Here is a 26,498-nt window from a genome sequence, read left to right as displayed (position 1 = left end):
TCTGAAAGCTTCTGGTGGCACTCTAGTTTGGAAATACAGTGGCTGTGAATCTGACATTTGTAGCTGTCTCCGTTAAGGATGTTTTTAAGCAGAAAATATGGGGCTAGAGGCTGGGAGGAGTGGCCTTCCCTCTCCGGCTGTTGAAGCTGCTCCCACACGTGCTATTTGTCACTCTGATAGCAACCCTAGAAGGGCTGGACTGCTTACCTCTAGCCTTCACCCCTACCTTTTGGTTCTCCCCACTGGTGTCGGGGTGTGTAAACAGAATGCCAATGAAGAGACCCCCTCCTCCACATCTCCCAAGAAAACACATTGGCTTGCTAAATCATTTTACTATTTAGATCTGGGGAAGAGGCAGTACTGGGGAGAGAGCCCGGGTCCTAGAACACACTAGGTGAGTGTTCTACCATGGAGGCACGTCCATAGCCCTGTAATCTTTAACGTGCCGTAACGCCAAACTAAGAAAAGCCTTGAGGACAAGGTCTTCAGCCAGACATTTTTGCCTCAAGCCTAATCTTCAGTCAAATGTGAGCAGACCACTAACCCACAAACACTGGGCCTTGGATGTGTGCCAGCCACTACGCAAGTAGCCTCGTGGAGGACAAGGAAGAGTGTTCCCTGATGTAAGGGACTTAAAAAAAAAACCTACTCAGAAGAGAAACAAAAATTGTGCTTTAAAGAGGGAAACAATTACAAAGTAACATATCAACAAGTGAAAAATGATACCCTGCAGAGTAGATCAATTTTAAATGAAGGTGGGAGCTGCTTGCCAGAAATCTAATTGAAGTGTCTGAACTGGAACTCAACTAGGCAAAAATAAATAATGCCTCCTTTCTGTAAAGATGCATTGACTCATTTGAGATTGACTGAGCTGCCTTTATTTGGGGGAATAAATAAAAGAATAGAAATGTAGGCATTATGCTCAATTTCATTTTCATTGGAAAAGGCATTGGGAGGTTATATTAGAAAGACAGGGTGAATGTGACGGAATAGTAAAACTAATAAGGGGGCTTCTCGGAAGAGCTGGGGCCCAGGTTAACTCTTAGGAAGATCATTTGAAGGGACAAGGCAAAGTGTATAGAAGAAAATCATTTGGGTGTTCTCATCTGGAAGCTGTTATAAGCAGACTCCAGACCCAAAGAGCACATGTCTACACTCTGCTCCCAGCCTGGTGATGACCCAGATGTGTCTATCAACTATGTCATATACCCCTCCACAGGGATCCTAAGTGTCAGTGTGGCCGAAGAGAACAGGGCTTGCACTTGGCCATAGCTATCTTGCTGTTGGAGGAGTGACATTGAACAAACCGTATCGTTTCTCTGACCTTCTGCCTCCTTATGAATGAAATGTGGCTGAAAGTGGCTCCTCTATGGGGTCATCTAAATGCAATGCCCCATGCTAGCTGCCCAGCCTGGTACCTGGCCCTCAGCCCTTCAGTGACTGGTAGCTGCTCTTGTATGGTGGTAGTTCTTATTCTTTTGAGAAACATTTTGTTTTTTTAAAAAAAGTATATATATATATATATATGCATGTTAATGAAATGGTGCATATAAAATCAATCTGAATCCTTCAGAAAGGCTCGTAACAACCCTTGGTTAGCTATTAGGACTATAAGCATTATTATCTGGTTTTCGTCAGAAAGTCAGTGGGTTTTGACAACAGCTTCTATCTGGGAAGTGGCAAAGTCACAGAACAAATAATCCACATCCATTTGCCTCAATTCAAACAAGCTTGGAGGCTTTGTTTATACAGCAGATTTCTTTGGAAATAAAAAGGGAACACATCTAGTCATTAGCATGTAGGGTAATCACCCAGCTGTCGTTGTCATGTCTAATTAAGGTAAAGAAGGCAGCATGGGGCCAGGCACTTCCCTTTGATGCTGGTTTCACAATCAAGGTCTTCTCTGGATTAATGATTCACCCTTGATCATATCCACAAACATCAGGTTATTGTCCCTTTCCCACCAATGTAATGTTCTTATCAAACAGAGGCCAGGCCAACCGCTCAATTATTGTAAAAATCTGATAAGAGAAATGAAGTCAGTCTGTGGGGGTTGTGGGGACCCGGAATATGTTACAGAGCTAGAAGGAGCAAGGACCAGGCTTCTGATGTCTTCACTTGGAGGATGAATGATGCACTGGCTAGAAGAGCTTGCCCTCTGTTCACCCTTGAATCTGAGTCACAATCAGTCAATACCAGGGTATTGTTAAATTTGTAGTTAGATAGAAAACAGTGACCAGACAGAATCATAGGCCCCTTTGTGTGTCTTAAAACATCTTTTCTGAAAAAACAAAAACAAAAACAAAAACAAAAACAAAAAACCATTTTTTCTGGATAGTACTATCTGGTAAATTGATATAACTTAAACATCTCTAATCAAAAATCTGAAATACAAAATACTATAAAATATGAAGCCCTTTGAGCACAGTCTTGATGCTATAGCTAAAAACAACCTCACAGTATGAAACCTTGACACAAGACATATAAAATATTGTATTAAAATTTCAGGATAAGTGTAGAATGAACATATGAAACATAAACGAATTTCATGTTTGGACCTGGGTCCTGTTCCCAAGATATCTCATCACATATGTGCAATTACTCCTAAGTCAGAAAAACTCCCAGATGCAAACTCTGTTGGTCCTTAGCACTTAAGACAAGGGATGCTCAGCCTGAAGGCAGGGAGTAGCCCTAGTTTTTATTGTCTACTTACTGTGGTCCTCCCATGTGGATAGCCATGGATGGCCCTTCCTCAACATTCCCAATCTAGATAGAGTACAAGATTAAGAATATAAACTCTGGGCTGGAGAGATGGCTCAGTGGTTAAGAGCACCACCTGCTCTTCCAGAGGTCCCGAGTTCAATTCTCAGCAGCCACATGGTGGCTCACAAACATCTATAATGTGATCTGATGCTCTCCTCTGCAGATAAGGCACTCATATACAATAAATAAATAATACATATTTTTCTAAAAAAAAAAAGAATATGAGGAGTAGAATGTGTCTACAGATTGTTGCCTATTTGAGGAAGAATATAAAATAAGTAAAGGAGACTCGTGCTAGAGACACTTTAACAGTTCTGGATGGTTCCTCTGAGGGAGGGTGAGGGCTGGGACCAGCTTCCTAGTGGCCTGGTCTCAGAGGTTTTTTTTTGTTGTTGTTGTTTTGTTTTATGATGAGAGCCAGACATCTCACCATTAGCACCCAGAGACAAATGGAGGCGCTTGCAATAGAAATAAACCAGGAGAGGCTGGAGTGGGGGAAGGGTGGGTGCCGGAAATTTTTGAAATGCTTGATCGTGAGAGTTGATTATCGTTTTCTTTTGACTGATCTCTCATTCCCAAGTGAATTTAAATTTCATCTTAAAGTGGAGCCTCTATTTCTTAAAAGCATGATTCTCAGGCTTCAGAAAACCGACAATGTCTTTTTCTTCCTCACCTAGTCCCAACAGCTAGCTGCACGTTCAGGTAGGCTCTGATTAGTTCAGCAATCCCAGCCATTAAGATCTCAGAGTCCTTGATTGAGACCAATAAAGTCTAAATTGCATATTATTTGGCCTCCAAATTGCATAAGCGGGACAAACGTTTGAATGAAGGCAGACTCCATTGCTCTCTGGTGCGAACTCCAGAACGCATTAAAGGGTGGCTAAGCGGGCTTTGGGGGTCTCCAGCTTTGACTGCTGTCTGAGTTCACAGTTTAATTCAAATGGCACCTCTCTTCCAGCCCAAGCAGCTATTCTGGAACAGTGACTGCACGCGGCGCTGCCGCTGTTTCAGGCGCAACCTGATCCAGTGTGACCCACGCCAGTGCAAGTCGGACGAAGAGTGCGCTTTGCGCAGTGGGGTGCGTGGATGCTTCAGCACCAAGACCTCCTACTGCCTGGCGGCAGGGGGCGGTGTCTTCCGCACCTTCGATGGAGCCTTCCTGCGCTTCCCTGCCAACTGCGCCTTCGTGCTCTCCACCATCTGCCAGAAACTGCCGGACATTTCCTTCCAGCTCATCATCAACTTCGACAAGTGGTCCTCACCCAATCTCACTATCATCTCACCAGTCTATTTCTATATCAACGAAGAGCAGATTCTCATCAATGACCGGAATACTGTAAAGGTGACGACCTGACTTCGATTCTTATGAAGTGTGCCAAGGGACCCCTGGGTGTGGTATCTGGCTGCTCACTGTAGTTTATCCCAAATAACAACTGAAGAGCAATAACGGGCTGCCCCCAAGTGTCCTTGTACCAGAGATTTAAAGCACGAAGCTCCCGTGGCCGTACGAATGGGCCCCTGCCTTGGCCACTGATGCTTCCAAAGACAGGAATTAGCATCTCAGGCTATAATGGCGGTAGGGTGGCAATCGAGCTCCAGGTGATAAAATGGTAGATAAGTCAGCTTTTACTCTGGATTAATTTCTAAAAAGCATCTCATTAGCTTTTAAGAGACTTTGCAATTATTCTTGGCATTGCTCACTTATTCTACGATCAAGCCTCATCTTTGCCATGCTTTCTCTAAAAAGAGAAGGTAAACATTTGCCTGTAAAAGCAGCAACCTAAATAAAGCCCAGTGGAGCAACTGTCTCTACCAGAGGGCCCAAGATGACATTCCAACGGAAAGAAAATGACGAATTTATCTTAGGTCGATTCTTCCTCCGGGCCACTGCCTTGGTTGTTTTTCCTTATAGATCTAAGCCCTGTATGTTAATACTTGCGAAGAAGCCACTCACCGCCATAACCACAATTTGATTTGAATACGCTACCCATTCCACTTAGGAAAAATCTAATTGTTTTTCTGAACTATTGAGTCCCCAGTCTGTAGTTATGTCAGACTGGTCATATCAGGTTGACCCAAAAGATGGAGCCAGGCTCCAACACAGTGAGCTCAGGTGAGAGGGAGGGTGTGAGGAGGAGAGAGCTACATTGACATGCTGGAATATAGTGCCCCTTACCTGCCTTTCACAACCAGTTCAGCAAAATCTAACATTGAACGCATCTTTATTTAAAGAGTCGGCAAATAGCTTAGTATATAGTGCCAGGCAGGAGAATGGCTCTTTGCAAGCTTAAAAGAAAGAATCTGGGTTTCACTGCTGGCTTTTAGGTTCCAGGAAAGCTACTACTGGTTTTTTTTTTTTTAAGATTTATTTATTTATTATTATGTATACAGTGCTCTGCCTGCATGTATGTATGCCATCCGCCACAGGAGATCATTAGATCACATTATAGATGGTTGTGAGCTACCATGTGGTTTCTGGAATTGAACTCAGGACCTCTAGGAAGAGCAGGCAGTGCCTTTAACCTCTGAGCCATCTCTCCAGCCCCAGCTACTACTGGTTTTGATACTCTAATTCCTTTTGCAAATTGGCCTGCGCAGACACAGCTGCACTGGCCGAGAGCACGAGAGGAGGTGAAAGTGACCACCAGGAGAGCCACACAGATAGCACTGCCGAGGAATACCCCAAAGCAGATTTTTAAAGCCATATTTTTTATGGAATGTTACTAATAACCAGAGGGGGAAATCCAATTTATTTTGTAAGCACAGGAAAAGTATGTTATATGCCATCTCAAGGGCTAAGAAATGTTATATAAAGAAGGAAAATGACAAATGCAGAAAATATTGTTTTTATAAGACGTCTGGGAAGACCTCAGGTTTGCACATTATAAACAAGAAAACAATAAACATGGCAGCACTCCCCAGGTCCACTGTAACCAGGTTGAACTCCCCTTAGAACAAGATTATGGTGTCATTTTCAGTAATTGGTGGATGCTGGGGAAAGTTTAACACAAAAAATTTGTCCACTCCCGGAAGGCAATATGATCCTGATGTTTTCTTCTCTCTTAACTCTTATGTTTCTGCAGTTTGCCTCCTGTAGGGAAACTGCAAGATAAGTGTATGTCCTTAAACTCCAGGGCAGGAGTTGTCAGACTATGGCCTGTGGCCAATATACTTGCTGTGTCTGTGTATCAGTATGTATGTAAGCACACTGTGTGTGCTCTGGCTTTTGTGGAGGCCAGAGGACAGCCTAGTCTATCATCCCTCAGGCGCTGCCCATCTTTATTGACTTCTTTTATTTTGGAGATGGAAGTCTCTCACCAGCTTGGAAGAGTCTAGACTGGCTGCCCTGTACATCCCAGAGATCCTCCTGTTTCAGTGCCCCCCTCCCCCAACTCTGGTATTACAGGCATGAGCTACCATGCCCGACTTTTTCCGTGTGGGTTCTTGGGACTAAAAGCATTTCCTCATGCTTTTGAGCATGATGGTTTGCTGATTGAACTGCCCCCTCCACTCACACCTGTATGATTTTGTAAATAAAGCTTTATTGGAACCCAGCCACTCACTTTGTGATACATCATGGTTGACGGCCCAGCACAAAGGCTGGGTTGAATAACTGTGGTAGAGATTACGGGGCTTTCAAAATCTGGCTCTTTAATCCCAGCCCCCCCACTAACAACTTCCTGTGTTTCTGGCTCTAATAGGTGAACGGCACACAAGTAAATGTCCCATTTATAACTGGCTTGGCAACCAAAATCTACAGCAGCGAGGGGTTTCTGGTGATTGACACCAGCCCTGACATCCAGATTTACTACAATGGTTTCAATGTTATTAAAATCAGCATCAGCGAGAGACTGCAGAACAAAGTGTGTGGCCTCTGTGGCAACTTCAATGGAGACATGACTGACGATTATGTGACCTTGCGGGGGAAACCAGTGGTGAGCAGTGTAGTGCTGGCCCAGAGCTGGAAAACCAATGGCATGCAGAGGAGGTGAGTGTACCTCAGCAGCAGTTCAAAGCACAGACTGGCTGCTCCAGTCTCCCCATATCCACAGAAGGCATGAACAGGAGTGCACTTTCTTTGGCATCCATCTCCCTTCCTGACACACAGAACTTTGAGGTTAGCGTTTGGAGCTTAGGTGCATTGGAGGCCCCAGTAATTTTTTTTTTTTTTTTTTAATGGCAGGAGCTGGGTTTAGATGATCTGATTCTGAGTTATCGTGCGGTTCCGTTCTCAGCTACTTGGAAGAGTATTCCTAGGGTTAAAATCTGAAGCTCTCACCAGTTAGCTACCTAGAAAGAAGAAACGCAGCCCCTTTGCTCCCTAGCTCTGGGGCGGGCTTGAGTAACCTGAACTCTTCCCAGAAGGCTTTGCGGATGTAGGCGGAAGTTGTTGCGAGTCAAGGGTGCCTTTTCGAAAACATGGGTTATGAAGATGACTATCAGCCTCTTCCCCTCTGGCTAGCTGAGACAGAGCTAAACGAGCTATTGCAAAGATCATGATTTAGAGTCCCCCTCGGCTGCAGGACCATGCGGATACCTTTCTGGCTCTGTGAACGTGCTTCTGCTTCTTGACATTTCCTTGCTTTAACAAGGGCCGGATCCCTTCCTTCCCTACACGTCAGGTAGCATCCATGTACCCAGCTGTAGAAAGGGTGCTCCAGGCACCTGGCCTTGCCCCAAGCAAACACTGAATAATAGATCTCAGTTAAGGTTATTCTGTGAATTGGGGGACCCAGAGCAGGGACGGACCGTAGCATCTTGTTCAGCATTTCCTTTACTCGGAGAAGCATTCTAATTGGCTTATTTGCACGGGAGGTCCTGTGAGTGCCAAGCCAGGACTAGGTAGATTCCTGACTCTCCTTCCATCCCACTCAGTGACTCACAAGAAGAGCAGCTGCTTTAGGGACATTTGGACCAATAAGCAAGGTCCTAGTCCCCCTGGGCCGGCTGTGTTTCTGTTTTCGTTTTGTTTTGTTTGGCTTGCTCCTGTGAATTCCCTCCAGCTGCACGCAGCGCTCTTGTTTGGCTTTTGATGTCGGACAGCTAAATTAGAACTGGCTAGAAGCTTCCTTATGGATCTTTAATTCTGCGAACAGCATTATTGTTACTGCTCTTCTGCAAATACGGTGGTAGTGGTTGTCATGTCTGTGGTGTCAGTGAATTACATCGAAGTATGAATGGTTGTTACATCAATACCTGTTGCCACATGGCACTTTGGTTGCTAGTCCATTCTGGTATTTGATATTCACTCTACTGCAGTGATGAACAACAGAAATTCTTATTCTTTTACTTTTTTTTTTTTTTTTTTTTTGGCTTTTGTTTTTGTTTTTTTCAGACAAGGTTTCTCTGTGTAGCCTTGGCTATCCTGGACTTGCTTTGTAGACCAGGCTAGCCTCAAACTCACAGTGATCGCCTGCCTCTGCCTCCTGAGTGCTGGGATTAAAAGCATGTACCACCACGCCTGGCCTCTCTTTGTTTGTTTTTTGAGACAGGGTTTTTCTGTGTAGCCTTGACTATCCTGGACTTGCTTTGTAGACCAGGCTAGCCTCGAACTCACAGAGATCTGCTCGCCTCTGCCTCCTGAGTGCTGGGCTCACAGGCATGAGCCACCACACCTGACTTTGTTTCACCTTTTTAAGTGGATAGAGACCAGCAGGCCCTGGCTTTCCTAAGGTCATGTTGCTGGTCAACACCGTTCTCTGCGCCTTATATGAATGTCAGGGCTAGCCCAACAGGTACAACAGATGGGTCTTAGCCTTCTATGGGAGAACTCAAATGGCTGTTTTGGCTTCACTTATTCTGACCAGACCTCTCGCCCCCAGCTGCAACGAGCTACAGTTCTCACAATATGCGGCCATGTGTGACAATGTGCACATCCAGGCCATGCAGGGTGATGGCTACTGCCTGAAGCTCACCGACATGAAGGGCTTCTTTCAGCCCTGCTACGGGCTCCTCGATCCCCTCCCCTTCTACGAGTCTTGCTACCTGGACGGCTGCTACAATCACAAGAAGTTCCAGCTGTGCGGCTCCCTCGCTGCCTACGGGGAGGCCTGCCGCTCCTTCGGCATCCTCAGCACCGAGTGGATTGAGAAAGAGAATTGCTGTAAGAGAATTCTTTTCATTTCCTTGGGTGCTGTGTAGGTAGCATTGTCTGATGTGAGGTCCACCCCATCTTTATAATCCATCCGCTCCACGAGGGGGTCGGGGGGGGGGGAGGGAAGAGTGCTGTGAGCTGTCCCCTGAGATTCAAAGAGGGGCATTTCCGGGGGAGCCTAAGCCGCCTGTAACTCTGTCCAGTGATGGAATCTGAAAAGCAAGCTGAAGAAGATGGGGCTCTAGGTCGGAGAAGCACTGGCTTGCTGACCTTGTGGATGGACATAGCTAGCCTGGACCTCCTGGCTGCTCTTACTGCTTACTGCTCCACCATGACTTCCATATCAGAAAGGGAAATTGCGAGTGGCGAGACTGAACTGAACTGGCTGCATCTGGCTTCAAAGGAAGCTGCAGATGGGTGTCTGTAGGGTCCATATATTAAACTAGATGGAGATTTAAAAACTTCTAGTTCATGCATTGTTTTCTGCAGTAAGAAACTTCAATTTATATATAGTATTTACCTTCTTGCTGTGTTATTAAATAAATGGAGTAGGTCTTAACAAATACATATACATATAAGTGAATGCTATGCGTATGTGTACCCACACAGTATGATACTGTGACCAACAGAGCATATGTTCATAGCAAGACACACAATACCAAGTCTGAGTGCGTCTAAAAGCCAGTATGTACCCAGGACCGTTCCCAAACCACACATACAGATTGGTTAGTTTATATAATAAATATGGTTAAGTGTGGAAGTACACTCAATTCAGAACCTAAAAAATGATAAATTATGTAGTTAATTCAAATATATATTTGCTATTTTCAGAAACTGTTAAGTCTGTTGGAGATCCAGTGTTTGGTGACTAATATTTTACTCTACTATGTTTATAAAAAAAACCACATCTTAAATAATGTTACAGTTAAGTGTTTGTCCAGATATAACTGTACACACACACACACACACACACACACACACACACACACACACACAAGCTTTTATGTCAGAGTGTGTTTAAATCATATGTGTCAAATGAGAAGTGGACCTCTATATTTTGGGATGAGCTTTTCTTCCTGTGAGCCACAAGCTCTTCACAGTCGCTGTTCTCTTCAGCCGTTCTCACATTGTCTTAGCCACTGACTGTATTTGCCCACTGTGTGCCTGTTCCTGTGTGACACAGGGAATGCACTGGTGAGTAGGGGAAAGGTCTTAAAAACAGGAAGCCTTTTCAAAATAAATGCATTTAAGTGATGCCGATGGCTTTCCTCCACTCATCTTTCTAGAAATTAAGGCATGAGGCTGAGCCATCCATGTTCTCTCACCATGCACAATTACCCACTCACTGGATGGGCTTGGCAGCCACATCGAACAAGATGTGTGCAGTGAAGGCTATATTTTTTTATTGTTTATTTTTATTGTATGTATGAATACATGTATGTGTGTATACATGTATGTCCCTGGCATCTGAAGAGGGCAAAAGATGGAGTTGAATCCCCTCAAACTGGGGTTACGATGATTGTGAACAATCATATGAGTGCTGCGAACCAAGCCTGGAAATTTTTTTTTTATACATTTATGGTGAGATCATTAAAAAAAAAAAAAACCTACTTGCTTAGTAAAAGACTCTTTGCTTAGCCTTGTTATTAATTACTACAATCACACACAGTTGGTCTCCTGAGCTTGTTTCTTGTAACTGACCTGTGTGCTCTTTCTAAGCCTCATAAAAACTCTCAAAGCAATGATAGCTCATGACGAGCAACTGTTTCCTTAGCCAAAAAAAAAAAAAAAAAAAAAAAAAAAAAAAAAAAAAATGCGGTGGTATGCTGAACAGGATTCTTCTCTCGGTTGGAAGGAGAGACATCACAGAAAGAGAGAAATCACTTAAGGCAGTGGTTCTCAACCTGTGGGTCGTGACCCCTTTGGAGGTCACATATCAGACATCCTGTATATTAGACATTTTGTAGTTGGGGTCACCACAACAGGAGGGACTCTTTTAAAGGGCTGCAGCATGAGGAAGGTTGAGAGCCACTGTAAGGGCATGCTCTCAGTGAGTGTTGAAGGGAAGAGTCGCCTGTTATAGAAGTATTGTTCAGAACCACACGATGATGTTTTACATCCCCCAAGCTTTCACATTACCTGTATCCTTTTTTTCCCCTTAGCAAAATGGTAGTTTTGATTTAATTGGAGAAATATATATATATATATATGTTGTTGATTTGTCTGTTTTTATAAATTGAAGTAGATATTTATGGAGAAGGTGCACTATGAATCAAACATGTCTCAATAGAAGGGGCCTCGCTGAGATCTTGGGAGCCCTAAGGTTTTTGTTATTGACAAATATTTGTTGAGCACTGCCTATAAGATGTCTGGGTGCTGGAAACAGAGAAACAAAGTATTTGAATGTGACTTTGCTATAAATATAGAAAATTCAAGCAATTATAAGATGTACAAAACATATAAGATATAGCATGGTGTGATGGATATAGTGATTGTGATAATGATATGGCGGGCGCAGAAATTATAGAATTACTTGGTAGACAAACGTCAGTATTTTAGTATTTTATTTCTATAACTTACCTTGCTGGATGACCTTAGGCAAGTTTTAGCTATTAAAGTGGAGTTATAATAAATCCAATTGAGGAGTATTTGTGAGAGCCAGTCATGCTAATTCAGCTAAAGCTTAAGGCGTGGTGTAGAGCCACAGGAAACTTCCAATCATGAGTGCCTGCCATTACCTTTTAGCAGTTACCCTGTCTGTCAACTTGCAGGCACTTGCTTGCCCATCTGACAATTCCCAGCTAGTCAGAGTCAAATCTGGACTGTAAGCCGCTGCCGCTGCGTGTAGGTGTGAAAATCAAATTGTGTGTTTCTATGTTTTCCTTTTTAGCAGGAGTGGTTGAAGACCCCTGTGTGGGGGCAGACTGTCCCAACAGGACCTGTGAGCTGGACAATGGAGGAGAATTATGTGGGTGCATTGAGCCGCCCCCCTACGGAAACAGTGAGTGATTAGTGCGTCTCTTCCACCCAGAAAGTCCAGTGCAGAAGCTCATCAAGGAAGGGGCCAGAGAAAGGGCTATGTGTGCTCTCCACTCTGTTTGAAACCCAAAAGCAAAGTTTTTGAGGGCCAGGGAACAATTGGGCAGCCTCAAACTTAGGCTCATGACCATTTCCTCATTGCAACACTCTTTCCTTCAGTAGATTCTAACAACATGCGAACAGGTCTGTGAATGGAATCTGTCAGCTCCACGTGAGTCCAAGTAACATCAGAGAGATCCAAGTTGGTCTTTTAGACTCACAGATAAGTAGTGGGTTTGATGCCAATAAGAAGGAAATAGGAGGAGAGTTCCTGGTGCCTTAAGACTGACTTCAAGCCAGCTTTATCTGGCCCAAAGGGTTTTGACACTAAAGACACAGATGAAATGTTTGATGTGAACAGTGGCAGCTAACACTCCTTGTCTTGTTCCTAACCTTAGATCCTCAGGGTTGGAAATGGCCTTGCCCTCAGCTGTGTCCAACTGGATGTCAGCTTACAGGGGAAGCGCTCTGTCCTTTGGCTCTGTGACCCTTTCCAGACCAAGTCACTCACAAGCACATGCTAAATTAGCATTGTTCATGAGAAAAGCCCAGTTGGCTAGAATGTGCCCTCAGAGGGGGACCTAGGCCCATGAAAATGTTTTTTCTTTATTTCTATAGTTCTTACTACCAAGTGCTTATATACTTGGAGAAAAGGCCTCTGCTGGCACTCACCGGGACTCACTAGCTTCCGTTGGGCTAGACTCAGCCAGCCTGGGTGGTAGGGTCAGGCCAGCACTGTGCTTCCTGAGGTATCTGCTCCCCAGAAAGACTACACTGTGACAGAGTCTATGTGTCACTTACACAAAAGCACCTGCCACCAGCATGTGTGGGAGGAAGGCCTGGGTTTCCACAGAAAAGACAGAAAGCACTTTATTAGTATTCTTATCTTTTTAATAAGCCTCCACCAACGCCCACGTTATTGCTTTGGATGAATTCATGTACTCATTTGGTATGATCAAAGCTTAATTAGAAATGCTTGCAGCCTCTAAGCGGAGACTGTTTCCTCCTTCTAAAGAAACATGGCCATGGGTGCCCCCCAGCTCACCCCCTGCAGCAAGACTGACTCCGTCTGACAGGCTTGTCTTCCTGTTCCCACAGATTCCCATGACATCATCGACGCAGAGGTGACCTGCAAGGCAGCCCAGATGGAAGTGTCCATATCTAAGTGCAAGCTCTTCCAGCTGGGCTTTGAGAGAGAGGGGGTGAGAATCAATGACAGGCAATGCTCTGGCATTGAGGGCGAGGACTTTATCTCCTTTCAAATCAACAACACCAAAGGGAACTGTGGAAACATTGTGCAGGTGAGATGATGGGGCAGGGAAGAGCACTTGGCGGAGGTAGTGACATCATCCTTACGGTCAGGGAAGTCTGCCTAGAAATGCACTCATTGATAAATAGCAGAGAGAATATGCAAAAAAAAAAAAAATAAAAAACTGGGAATCAGTATTCTCATTTGGGGCTACGTGGTTGAGTGAACTGAAAAAGCCTTCTAAGTGGTGCATTTTTCCTCCTTGGTGTGCAGTGCCCACTGCCTTCATTTGGTCTATATATCTGTAAGACTTTTGTTACCTCTCTTATGCTTCTAATGCCCCGTCCAGGTGTTTTAGGTCATAAGGAGATTAGCTGAGGAAAGGAGTTGGACATATAAATGCCAAAAGGTCCCAGCATTTAGTGTCCCAGTTTCCAGTATTTGGCTTAGCTGGGCATCTCCTGCCTCCTCTTGTTCCTTCCTGTGATGTAAAACAGATATTACTCCTCTGTTTGTTATCGTCAGAGGGAGAATGCCTAAGGAGGCAAAGCTCACTTGTTCAGTTGGTGCTTGTAAGTGCACCTGGAAAAAGGTTTGTTAGAAGAGAGATTTCAAGTAAAAGGACTGAAACGAATTTCGAATTAATTTATGCTCACCTGGCCCTGCTAGTATCTCATGCTTTCTCCAGCCTGCATTCCAACAGATACCTGATTGTAGTTGGAATTCGGTGGTCCATGGAGTCTGCCTTCCATGGGCATTCAAGGTTATCGGGCAGAAAGGCACTGTTCATATCTATGGCAACACTTCTTTCCCCGCAGCTGGTCTGAGGCCGGTTCTGCACTGATGCAGTCTAGCCTCTGGGTCTGGCGTGGAGCGAAGCCACTTCTCTGCAATTCTGAGGGATGGATTTTTACATGCTAACCGCGTGCTTCCGTATTTAATGGTTTCTGACCTCCCCTTGATCTGCAGTCCAATGGCACTCACATCATGTATAAAAACACAATCTGGATCGAAAGTGCCAACAACACAGGCAACATCATTACGAGGGACCGCACGATCAATGTGGAATTTTCATGTGCTTATGAGCTAGATATCAAGATCTCCTTGGACTCTGTTGTGAAGCCTATGCTAAGGTAAAGAGGTGCACGGGCTGCTCTCGTGCTTTCCCTCTTCTTGACAGCTAAGGTTAGCAGTATCAGAATAGTGAGCATTTTTCTTTGGAGCAGCAGGGAAAATATAATTCCTGTTTCTGGAAACAAGATGCTCTAATGACGGGAACGCTTCGTTTCTGAATTGTGTGATACAGTAACTACCTGCAACCAAAGAGCATTTGAAATTCGGCTCAGGGGACTGATAAATTGAAATTTTTTATTCTATTTAATTTCATTTAAATGTAAATTGCCCCATGTAGGGACCAAATTATACAAGGCAGCCTTAGACTTTAGGACTGCATGCTCTGCTTTCCCTCCACACTTTAGCTTGGAAAATGGCCGTTAGTTGAATAAATAACATTGGGGCTTTTACTTTTACTTTTATTTATTTTGGGTTCCCTGCCTCGCATGTGATTCTTTCTTTGCTAGTGTCATCAACCTGACAGTGCCAACTCAAGAGGGCAGCTTCACCACCAAGATGGCACTTTACAAAAATGCCTCCTACAAGCACCCTTACCGCCAGGGGGAAGTCGTCCTGACGACTCGGGATGTGCTCTACGTGGGCGTCTTTGTGGTTGGAGCTGACTCCACACACTTGATCCTCACGCTCAACAAATGCTACGCCACTCCCTCCCGAGACAGCAATGACAAGCTTCGGTACTTCATCATTGAAGGAGGGTGAGTGGCCGTGGCAGCCTCACCACTGACCACGGACTCAGAGCCTTTAGTGTAACATTTTCTGCATCATCTTTTAAGAGTGAGAATGTGCACTAGCTTTTGCTGACAGCCACAGCAGATTCATCTCATTCTCGTACCCTGGGAGGTAAACTGTACAAGATCCAGCAACTTACCCAAAGTCACCCAAGTTAGTGGCGGATCTCCTGTCATAGAGAGTTCACCATGTGACGCTTTAAGGAAGGGATTATGATCTGCCTGCTTCAACCTTCAGTTTGAGAGAAATCTGGCATTCTGAAAATGAAAGACACAGTGGGAGTAGCTGAAGGTCACGGACTGTGACAGATGTGGGCATAAGAAAGAAGAGCCTAGGGATAGTGCTCAGTGGTAGAGTTCTCTCCCAGCATGCACCAAGGCTCTGGGATCAGCTTCCAGTACCATCAAACAACAACAGCAGCAATAATATTGAAAGTAGGAAAAAAATTAGCATACTGTGGTTCCCCCTTATCTGAGCGGGGGCACATACCAAGATCCCCAGTGACCACCTGCAGCCATAGATAGTCCTGAACTATCTACATTTTCTCCTGTATAGGTATAATATTTACATAATAAAGCTTAAAGCTTAAACTAGGCACATGAAGAGATTAGCAATCATAACCAATAATTAAATGGAGCTATTGAAACAATATAGTACAATAAAAGTCATGGGAGCATGGTCTCTCTCTCTCAAAGCATCCTTCTGTAGTGTACTCACCCTTCATCTTATAGTGAGGATTTGAGGGACACTGTGCTGATGTGATGGGAGGAGCAAGGTGCATGACAACTCAGCATGCAGAGTACCAGCACACCCCCTGAGACCCCACAGCAGTCAAAGTGATATCCGAGGCAGCTACTGCATGACTAGTGGTAGCATGTACAGTGTGGTAAGTAGCATGTATGGTGTGGACACATTAGACAAAGGAATTCTTCCCCTCCTGGCTGGCTGGAGCAGGGCTTCATGAAAGTCCATCACAGTACCCAGAACGGCATACAATTTCAAACCTAATGAATTATGTCTGAGCTTTTCCATTGAATTGAAATGTGAATAACCAAAACTGTAGAAAGTGGAACTGTGCATCATAGGAGGTTTCTTTTGCTCATCAATCTCCTTTACACTCATTATTATATGCCTCCCCCCTCATATATTTCCTGAAACATGGTTATACAACAAAATGTATTTAATTAATGAATGAGAAGATTAGACCAAACAAGAGTGAAGAAAAACATTGTGTGGGCCAGGCAATTTACACATATGCTAATAAATGTTCCAGTCATTTATTTCAATACCACGGCACACATATGCAAAGAAATGTACTTTCTTTCAGTGTAAAACACAGCGAAGTTTTAGTACACCAGCTGAAGGCTGTGCATTCCCATCATGTGACTTTCCAATGGTTACCCAGTATAAGAATTCTTAATTTAGGTGATTACATAAATCAGATTTCTTTCTATCATAACTGATAGAAGTCAGTGTAAGTAATTACTTATACTTTTGTATATATACTTAACATATACAAAGATTTAAAAAAAAAAAAAGAGAGAGAGAGGAATTTAATAGTTATAGAGTCAATCCCAGATGTGGGTGGATTTCCGGGATGATTGATCTCAATGAGATGTCAAGGCTCTCCTGTTCTCTCTTGCCTTGGCTCATCTATCTCTCTCGGTCCTTGAGCTGGTTAATTAGATGCTGGCAATCCTGGCCTCACATTCTGGCACTACTGCCATCATTAAGGACAGAGCACATCCAGTTCTAGTTCAGACACCAGGGCAGCACATGCGAGTCACCCATCTTGGATCACCCTTGTTGGGAGAATGCACCAGTGAACTTGCCTGGCCTAGGTAACTGTCTACCTCTGTGGGTCACTGCTGCTCCGGAAGCTGTCATTAGCTTTGTGACAGTTGCGAAAAGGGATAGATGCACTAAGAGACGAGGGCTATGACTCTGGGAAAGTTATAAATAGCCCCTACTGTGCTGATGACATAACCTTAGGGAAGATAGGCAGAGATCACTCAAGGCCACCAACCAAAAAGGGGCAGAGGAGTCATGTTATGTGTCAGAGCACACAGTGACCTGAATGTCCTGGTGATACCTATCCAGGCATGTCATGGGATTTCTCAGCAATAACCTCACTAAATCTTTTATCTTTCTGAATCGATATTTGCCCTCCAAGACACAGAGGGAGGGCCTTGGAAACTGCTCAGTGTCCCTCAGTCCTTGAAGATAGCATTAGCGGTGCCATTTTCTCTTTTCCCTCCCTTTACAATATTCCTTTTATCAAAATAAAAGAGCTACCATATGAACCATTCTACAGTAGAAACCCAAGTGACAAAGTTTAGGTCTCCTTTGAAGGACAAGGTGATATTTAGCATTTAGCATTTTAAAAATAGTGTTTAATGGACTTGGCCCAGAGAGGGAGAGCAAGCCAGCAAGCATGTTCATAAATCTCAGCTTACACCTGGGTCTGTCTAAATAAAGGCCTTCAAATTAAACCGTTGTTATGTGGGAAATTATCTCATCCCCAGAGAGAACTGTACTCCATCAGTCCTTCTAACCTTTCTTGGAGGAGCGTGCTTATTGTTGTCCCTGCTCCCCCCCACAAGAATTATGGGAAAACATGCTCAGTTTAATGAGTGTGCATCAAAACAGAGCCCCCCCCCCACATACAGGGAGGGCCAGTTTTTCCTCCCCAGCTATGTGGAGGGCAGAGACAAAATCAGCTTCTACCAGAAGCTAAGGCATCTAGGGACCCAGGCAACTTCTCCCTTCTGTTCAAATGCCTAGAAAGGCAAAAGGACAAGTGTCAGTCAATACATTTGGCTTGTTTGCTCCCTTTAAGAGAGGTGTCCAGACAGCTGTCCCTGATCCCCCTTTGTTCTGCTGCGTGGTTTTCTGATACCTAAACTTCATGCTATCCACAAGGGCTGGCTAAAGGAAGGTCCCTGTGAGGTTTGGGAGACTGAAAATCCTTGAACCAATTTAGACCCTCCAAATGAATAATAATGACGAGGAAAACTGAGGTGCTTAGTTTTTCTTTCAAAGCATTTAAGAGACTATTGCTTTGAAAAGCAAGTTGCATTTTGTCTAATTACGAAAACTAATAGGTGTGGGAACGCTGAAGGATAACTTCAATTTTTAATTTTCCTTATTGCTGAGCTATTTAATCCTGTGGGCTTGTGGGGGAAGAAACAAAGAGAAAAAGAGGCACCTTTTAAAATCTTTATCACTTAGTCTTTTGGCTCCTGTGAGTTCACAGTTCCTCCCTTCCTCCCTCCCTTCCTCCTTTCTTCCCCCTTCTTCTCTTCCTTTATTTATTCACTCATTCATCTATCAGAAAATGATTTTCAAATATGCCATAACGTCTGTTGGAGTCACAGTGGTGACTGCGACTTGATCCCTACACTCGAGTCGCACTCATCAGGGTGCGGCTGTCAAATCCAGGAAAGGCTCCCTATTCTGCCTGGCTCAGGCATGGGCATAGGAGATATTTATATGAAAGTGGTTGCTATAGATTGGGACCCAAGGAAGAGGGGCAGAAAGGTCTTCCAGCGGGGAAAGTGTGGTGTGAAGACACAAACAATAGAGACTACATCAAAGAGCCTTTAAGTGCTTTAGAAGCAAAGCCACTGTGCCTGGGGGATGTGCTGGTTGTGGAAACTGAGTGTTGGCTAGACTACAAGACGGCAGGGAGGTGGGAAAGAGGCGGAACCCCCCCACACTAAAACAATTCCTAGGATTCATTCTTCCTGCTCCTCCTCCTTTAGCTCCTACTTGCTTTAGCGTGGGAAGAGTCCCAAGGGGTTCGAATCGGGGCCCCTGCCAACATCGATAATTAACTGAAGAAAACTGAGGAACTAGGACTGTGTCTGTTAAATTGTCCTCTGTAGAATGCCGGCACTGCGAGGGGGCGGACTGAGATCCTGAAGTGTGGGGAAATTGAGAGCGGTCCCCGCAGACATTTCATTGGTAGCAGCAGTTAGGATAACAATTCAAGGTGGCAGTCGATGTTTCCAAACGAACAGTGGAGAAGAGGGAGTGATAATAAACAGCACACCGAAGCAATCCGGAGGTCATTATCAAATGCAAAGTCATTTGTTTAGTGTTTATGGCCATTTTATATGAAATGTGAAACATTGAAATGAAAATGAGGACTAACCTCGAAGGAGGGGGAGGGAGGGAAAAGCTAGGACTCCATTCATTTTATTTTCCTGAATAGGTGTCAGAACATCAAAGATAACACCATTGGCATTGAGGAGAACGGAGTGTCCCTCACCTGTCGTTTTCACGTCACTGTCTTCAAATTCATTGGGGATTATGATGAAGTTCATCTTCACTGTGCGGTGTCCCTCTGTGACTCGGAGAAATACTCCTGCAAGATTGTAAGTGCGGAACACCCAAGTGCCCAGCCTTTCTCTTGCTGCTCCATGGTGACTGTAGACGCCAGGTGGCTGCACTGGGGTCAGTGGGTGGCCAATATGGCGGAAAGAAGGTAGTGAAATGATACCCCTGTGCCACCCTCCCAGCTTCTGCAATACCACAAGGCCATTGACTTCACACTGGACGTGACCCCTAGAGCCACTGACATCTTGGGTGGAGTAATTGTATAGGAGAGCTGAACAGTGAAGGATGCTAACAGCGTTGTGAACCCCTAAACAGCAGTAATATTTATTCTCCTGTTGTAATAACTTGAAAAAGTCTCCAAGAGTGTCTCTACAAGTATGGTTTGGGTAAGGGCCACTGCAGTAATCTCAAGGAGTGTATTGAGGCACGCATAGGGGCTGAGCTCGGCTCCATTGGTCTTCGAACTCAGAATACTGCATATCTAAGTACTCACAGCTCATCAGAGCTGCACTAGGCTCTGACAGTTTGGAACTGGGTGAGGCTGCAGATGAGGAGTGAAACCCATCATCTCCTCTATGCCAGACTGGCATCCTCCTCACGGATGGCCGTGACCTCAAGATTGTGTTGCTCTAGACCCTCATTCCTGGTCTTTCACATTCCATCTTTATGCCTACCTCATGTTTACAGAAGCGAGATGTGAATTATGGTCAGAGCTACTTACAGAGGGTGCTGCATACATTAGTAGCAGACGAGATCCAACAATTTTCATTCCTGAGCAGAGAGCCTCTTTGAATCTCATTCTAGTGTGGAGAGTATATTTAATTCTGCTTGACATAAAGCCTAGAGTCCCAGTGGGCTCGATGATCAAGAATGCATTGGTTCTAATTAATCTGAGCAGCGATAGTGCTGGAGGCCGAAGCCGCTGTCTCTCTTGGAGGTGGAAACATGGCGAAGAATAAGTTATCAGCCTAATTGTGTGAAATCTCCCTCTGGTGTTCTGTCTTTCAGAATTGCCCACAGAATTCCAGGATCGCCACAGATTATTCAAAAGAGCCCAAAGAACAGATCATTTCAGTGGGACCCATTAGGAGAAAAAGTATGTATGTTTCTTAAAGCACACTATAGATTACTAAGACAATGGGAGTTCAGGGCTCAGGTGTGCCTCCCTTGTGATGTGTGTCCGGCAGACGAGGAGGTGACATGAGTGACAGCAGTATGAGTGGATTGCCTCCAGGAAAGCCTTTTCATTGGCTTCTAACAACTCTTTCTTCTTTCTTCTCTTTGAAGCCCCTCCCACCTTGATTATGAGTTGCTGGGTTGACATGTCTATCATTAAGTCTTCCATGTGCTCATTTCTAGGACTGGACTGGTGTGAGGACAACGGGGGATGTGAGCAGATCTGCACTAGCCGGGTGGACGGGCCTCTGTGCAGCTGTGTGACCGGATCCCTGCAGGCAGATGGCAGGAGCTGCAGAGGTGGGCTTCTTCTGAAAGGGGCAGGCAGCTAAGTGACTAAGAAGCTCCTTACCCACAAGGAGAAACTTGCTGAAGACCATTTAGCATCTTGCCTATGAGAATCCCAGAGAAAGACTGGGAAACACCCAAGCAATCCCGATATCATGACAAAAAAGCCCATAAAAAAAAAAAAAACCAAAATGAATCCAAACCAAGCAAAACCCCTCTTGGACCCCTGATCTTCCATCTAAAAGATATGGGCCACAGTGAAAACAAAGTTGATTCAGTAATTTCAAGGTTGTGCTGACCATAAATCCAACCCCCAAGTCCTCTGGTGCTGAAATTGGTAGGCTTGTATGAGCACGGTGGGACACACCTGTAATCCCAGCCCTGGAAGGCCGAGCAGGAGGCTTGTGAGTTCCAGGCCAGACTGGACTGTATAGTGAGATCCCATCTCATAGAAACAGAGCCAGACAGAAAGCCAATAACCTTGGCATCTGATTTCCCTGATCAGAGCCATTTGGAGTTTCCCTTTCCCCAAGAAGTTCCCTTTCGCTTGAGTGCTGCCAGGCAGCTCTGAACCACACTGAACTGACTTGTTCTTGCTGTGTTCCTTTCTCTCCACAGCCTCTAATTCTTCAGTTGAACTTCACGTTTGGACACTTCTTGTCATCATGACACAGCTTTCACTGTGGCATTTTGTCTATAAGTCAGGCCCAACCTCATAATGGACTCAAGGTGCTTTCTTCAGTCCCTGTAGGTATAAAAGTGTGTGTCCCCAAGTCAAGACAACCTCTCAGACTCACGCCACCTTCCTCCAGCAGTCAGAGCTGGGGGATACCAAAGTTCCTGGCTCCTCTTCCACAGTATGCAATAGCAGCTTTTCAAAGCCAACGGGGGAGGGGTTGGGGTGGGGGGAGAAGAGCATGTATTTACTCTAAATGCCAAACAGCCGGCAACGGAGACCTTGGTTCAGGCTAAAAGCCAGCCAGGGGAAATCCTCTGGTTATGGAAGTCTTCTGGGAGATCTGGCCAGAAAAGTCAGTCTGTCCCCTGCTGATTCCGGATGCCATGTGGTTATGAGATAGGGCTGTTGCTGTAACTTTGAATTAAAGCTACCACTTCCTCTAAGGAACCTCTCTGCTGTTAAGAGGTGTGAGCTCAGAGTGCCCTAGCTCGCTCACACTTAGCTCCTTCCCCACCTGCTGTGGCCTTCACCTTGCCATGCCAGCTTCAGCCACTGGATATAACATTTGTAGACCTAGAGAACCTCACCCTCCCCATCCTGACCCTCAAACCCAGTTCTTCACTTTTTACAAATCAACCAAATAATTTTTATTATTGTGTTTTATCCTTAAATAAACTTTGTGTTCAAGTATTTCTCATTATTTAGTAGCTGGGCGCGCTCCTATTGGTATTGAGTTCTGTACATAGGCTAATAAGATGCTAGGATTTTAAAAAAAACGAAAAGGAAACAGTAGTAGCCGCTGGGATAGGTGGGTATTATCAGCCAGAACTTTAATGTATATGTGATGTCCTTGTCCATGTGTGATCACAGAGCATCTCCAGAACACAAAGATACTCTGTGGAAGAGAAGCTGGCAACATCCTCCTTTGTAGGTGGCACATAAGCACATACTATAGTTAACTACAAGATATAAGGCCTGCTAAATCTTTCCCTGGGGTTTCTTCCTTTCCAAGATTAAAAACACAGTAAAACATCCTTTAAGTTTGTTTTGAAGTTATCTTGGAGTCAAATTGGTGGTGGTTTAAAACAGTTCCCCCCCCCCCCCCTGGGAACTCTGAAAAGCTGAGCGGAAATGCATAGCTTCTTTTTACATGGGCCCTGAGCAACGTGTGTCATTGTTCCTGACGACGGCACCTGCAACTCTCTGCCAATGAGCTGAGAAAGTGAGGTGTAGACAGAAGCTGCCCTGAACTGCTCCTGTTGGGAGAACCGGAAAGTTCTGGAGGTTTGAGCATTCGAATGTGCCTAGGAGCTGGAAGAAGGATGGCAGCAGATAGAAACAAGCAAGTGTGTCTATTATTGGACACCTTGGGGTCCAATAATGAATATAATGGCCATGGATGAAGAAGCCAAGCCAATTTTCAATATCCATCCTTGCTGGGGTGGAAACTGATGGTGGCTATGTGCTCTTAGTTTACAGGAAAACTTCAACTCCTGGCTCCTTGAGACCTGAAGACTCAGACCAGCTGTTGTACCACTTCCAAGCACCCCAGAAAAGGCTAGGGCTTTCCAGATCAGACAGATCAGATGAACCAAACACAATAAAGTCTCATTGAGTTTCGTAGACAGTTTGAACAAAAACATCCAAGAAAGAAATTAAATACAACTCAGTAATTTATCTTTGTTGATTCTCATAACAATGCCATTAGAAGTTACTAAATTTAAAACTGGACTGTGTTTTGTTTTGTTTTTGTCTGAGCCTTTAAAGAAGATATTTGGGCTGAGGACCAGAATTCAGAACCCACGTAAAAGCTGGAAAGGCGTGGTAGACACTTTAATCTTAACTTTGGGAGGCAGAGACAGGATCCCTGGGGCAAAATGACTAGCAAATGTATCTGATCCATGAGCTCTGGATTCAGTTGGAGAGGTCAGCTCAGGAATACACTGAAGGATGATGAAAAGACATCTGATATCAACTTTGGACCTCTAATGCATGCATACGAATGTGTGCACATATACACACACGTAGTCACATACATGTGAGAATACACACATACATGCGTATCATAATACACACATAAAGTAAGATAAAATGATTTTTTTTTTTTGGGCCACAGTTTTAACTCTGTCATTTGGCTTTCTTACTTGTCTGAAATTCTTCACTTGTATGTCATAAGCTACATTATAGTACAAACAACAAATGCTTGCTTCTTGTTCATGCTGTGGACTCTGCTGTTCTTTGGCCTCCTGAAATGAAGGTTGATGGAGGTGTCATTGTTTTTCGATGCTGCCAGTATAATGTGTGACTTCAAAGGAAAAAGGCATGCAGAACCATGGCCCTCCCACTGCCCGACCCCTGCCTAGAAGTCAGCCGCAGTGGCTTCCATGCTGTCTTTGGGGGGGGCGGGAGGGGGTAAGCACTTTTCTCTGCATTGAGAAATACTCCCACAGAAATGACAACCCTAGACAGGCCCTTTAGCCCATCTCCACAAAGGCAGAGAAAGTGGGGGCCAGCCCTGATCTCTCATGCTCTGCCCCAGACATAAACCATTCCTTGTAAAATGAGAACTTACACTTTTCATCGAGCATTCTTTAGGTTTTGGTCTCATATTTATTTATTTGTCCACGTGTGCGTGTAGGCGTTAGAGGACAACTTGTGCCAAGCGCTTCTCCTCTTCAACCTTTGGAGTCCCAGCAACCAAACTCAGGTAACCAGGCTCTGTGGCACATACCATTACCAAATGAGCCACTGTGCTGGTCCTCAAACATTCTCGTGTCAGAAAACAGTACCAGATAAACACAAGCTGCATGACAGTTTATGTTAAGATAATCCGGGAGCCAGGCATGGGTGTACAGCCCTATTATTCTAATCCTCAGGAAGTGGAGGCAGGAAGGTCAGGAGTTCAAACCTGCGTCCCTACACTAAGGCGTTCAAGGCCATTTCAGGCTGCCTGAGACCCTATCTCAAACAAATAAACAAAAGAGATAAGGTCTAGAACTTTATCTTTTCTTTGTACTCGAGGAGGGATGTTGGGGGGAGGGGGAGAATATGGTCAGCAAAGGGCAGAAAAGAGAGAAAAGTCATATGAGAAGTTCATCAACAGTATTTGATGCCAAGAAAAACACTGGAGAGCAGGGAGCTGCCATTTGTGACAGTTGGGGAATCTATAATTGGTTTCTTAGCCAGTGCTAGGTGTGTGCTTTACTCAAAATCCTCATGACAGAGCCTGAGAGCACTAATTATTTAACAGAGTCTAATATTCCAACTATTTTTAGAACCATTTGACATTTATCGAGAGCTTGAAATCTAATAAAATTCCTTGCAACCTAAGGAATTAAGTAATTATCAAAAGATAAGAGCCACCAGGGCTGGGATACAAAGCATTGCTTCCTACTAATTCTGAATTAATTAAGAAACTACCCCTGTTAGAACCCCCTCTGACTCCCTTCCAAACCTTAAGGTATCTCTACACTGTGTATCTCATTACAATTCTGTCCTGCTTAGAATACTGGGAGATTTTTCAGGGCATGGGTGTACCGAGCTCAGCAGCCAGCCTAGTGAAAAAAGATCAAACAGCACCCTCTAGTGTCTGTCTGTAATTATTATGAATTCCAAGTTATATCAAACCACAGCAAGCAAATTACAATCCCCGCCTTCCCACACCTTAGCTACAGAACATTACCAGAATATAGCTTTAGAAAACACATCAAATGCCAAGGGCATCTTCTGAAGAACACCATGAGATTTATTTTTATGTGCACAGTAAGCCTCGCTCTAAGAAAATACCAGCTTTGGGCACATCTCATGCAAATTTTGCCCTTAATATCTATTTCTCTAACACGATGACAAAAATAGCTGCTGAGAAAAATTAAGTGTCTCTTTAAAATGTTGTGAAATAAACAATCCAATGGAAAAGAGATCATGAAATATTTACCGGCCTTCCCTGCCTGCCCCACCCCCCCAGCAGAATGTAAACTACTTTGCTATGTATCTACCAAGGAAGACCGGTGACTTTCTGCTCGGACTAATGGAAGGTTCTGTTGGTGATGGTTTAGTTATGCTCACTGAAATACGGCTCTCCTCTAAGAAAACATTGCCATGGCAGAGGGACCAATCTCAGTGTCTATAGATAGAAATAAAACACAACAGACTCATCATCTCAGGAAGAACTCAGCAATCAAATTCTGGATGCTGAGGAAATAAGTGGAGAAATAATATTCACTGTACATTTTTGTTGTATGTTTCTGTTTGCACATAGCCTCTGGGTTAGCTGTTGCTTTGTTTGTTAGCATAAAATACCCATTGTGAAATATTTGGGGAACTAAGATATTCTCCCATTAGATGAAATTGCAATACATTATGCAAATGTAGCATCCTCCATAACTAATGCTTTCCCACTGTATTTAATGCCGTTTGACTTTGAATCACATTGCAGGTTGGAGGCGACACTGCAGAAGCTTTAGGGTAAAGTTAAAGCATACAAAGCATCAAGTACTGAGGATAAATATGGGCCCACTCATATACATGTGGGTTTTCATGTATATTTATTCGATAATGATCCATTCCTAGTGAGACATGTTTGAATGGAAATAATACTTTAACACCCAGGAACCCATGAGGCAGAGTTCTTAACTTCCCCGTCTTAACTCTTAAATCTCTTTATGCCATAATTCAGGGTACAAAAATAAAATAAAATAAAATAAAAATCTAGCTATGTTGTCCTATTTTAATTGGGATAAAAACATTTTATTGAAGAAAATATATTTAATTGCCTTGGGGTTTGCAAATATTTGCACTGAGTATACTAATTATTAAAGTTTTTAAAAAGGCTTTAGTCATATATAATTTTTGCTTCTAGCTTTTGTGTTAGCCCAAAGCAGAAAACACAAGGCTCCTTGTATAATTCTCTTATCTACTATATTGGGCCTTTTTCTTATTGTCATGACAGAATACTTGACACAGTAACT

General features: G+C 44.1%; 1 protein-coding gene across 1 annotated transcript in view; it reads left to right on the top strand.

Moving 5' to 3' along the window:
* LOC127198342 (tubulin-specific chaperone cofactor E-like protein) overlaps positions 1-21,715 on the top strand; it is a 138,509-nt gene extending 116,794 nt beyond the window's left edge. The window contains exons 20-30 of the mRNA XM_051156244.1: positions 3,722-4,105; positions 6,465-6,751; positions 8,586-8,866; positions 11,748-11,858; positions 13,034-13,236; positions 14,154-14,317; positions 14,765-15,013; positions 19,264-19,426; positions 20,397-20,484; positions 20,748-20,864; positions 21,471-21,715. Of these exons, the coding sequence (XP_051012201.1) occupies positions 3,722-4,105; positions 6,465-6,751; positions 8,586-8,866; positions 11,748-11,858; positions 13,034-13,236; positions 14,154-14,317; positions 14,765-15,013; positions 19,264-19,426; positions 20,397-20,484; positions 20,748-20,864; positions 21,471-21,571 (2,148 nt within the window). The 3' untranslated portion in view covers positions 21,572-21,715. The remainder of the gene's footprint in view (positions 1-3,721; positions 4,106-6,464; positions 6,752-8,585; positions 8,867-11,747; positions 11,859-13,033; positions 13,237-14,153; positions 14,318-14,764; positions 15,014-19,263; positions 19,427-20,396; positions 20,485-20,747; positions 20,865-21,470) is intronic.
* Positions 21,716-26,498: the final 4,783 nt, after the last annotated feature.

This window comes from Acomys russatus, chromosome 14 (genome assembly GCF_903995435.1).
Source record: "Acomys russatus chromosome 14, mAcoRus1.1, whole genome shotgun sequence".
NCBI classification, from domain to species: Eukaryota; Metazoa; Chordata; class Mammalia; order Rodentia; family Muridae; genus Acomys; species Acomys russatus.
This window is presented reverse-complemented; position numbering and strand designations above follow the sequence as displayed.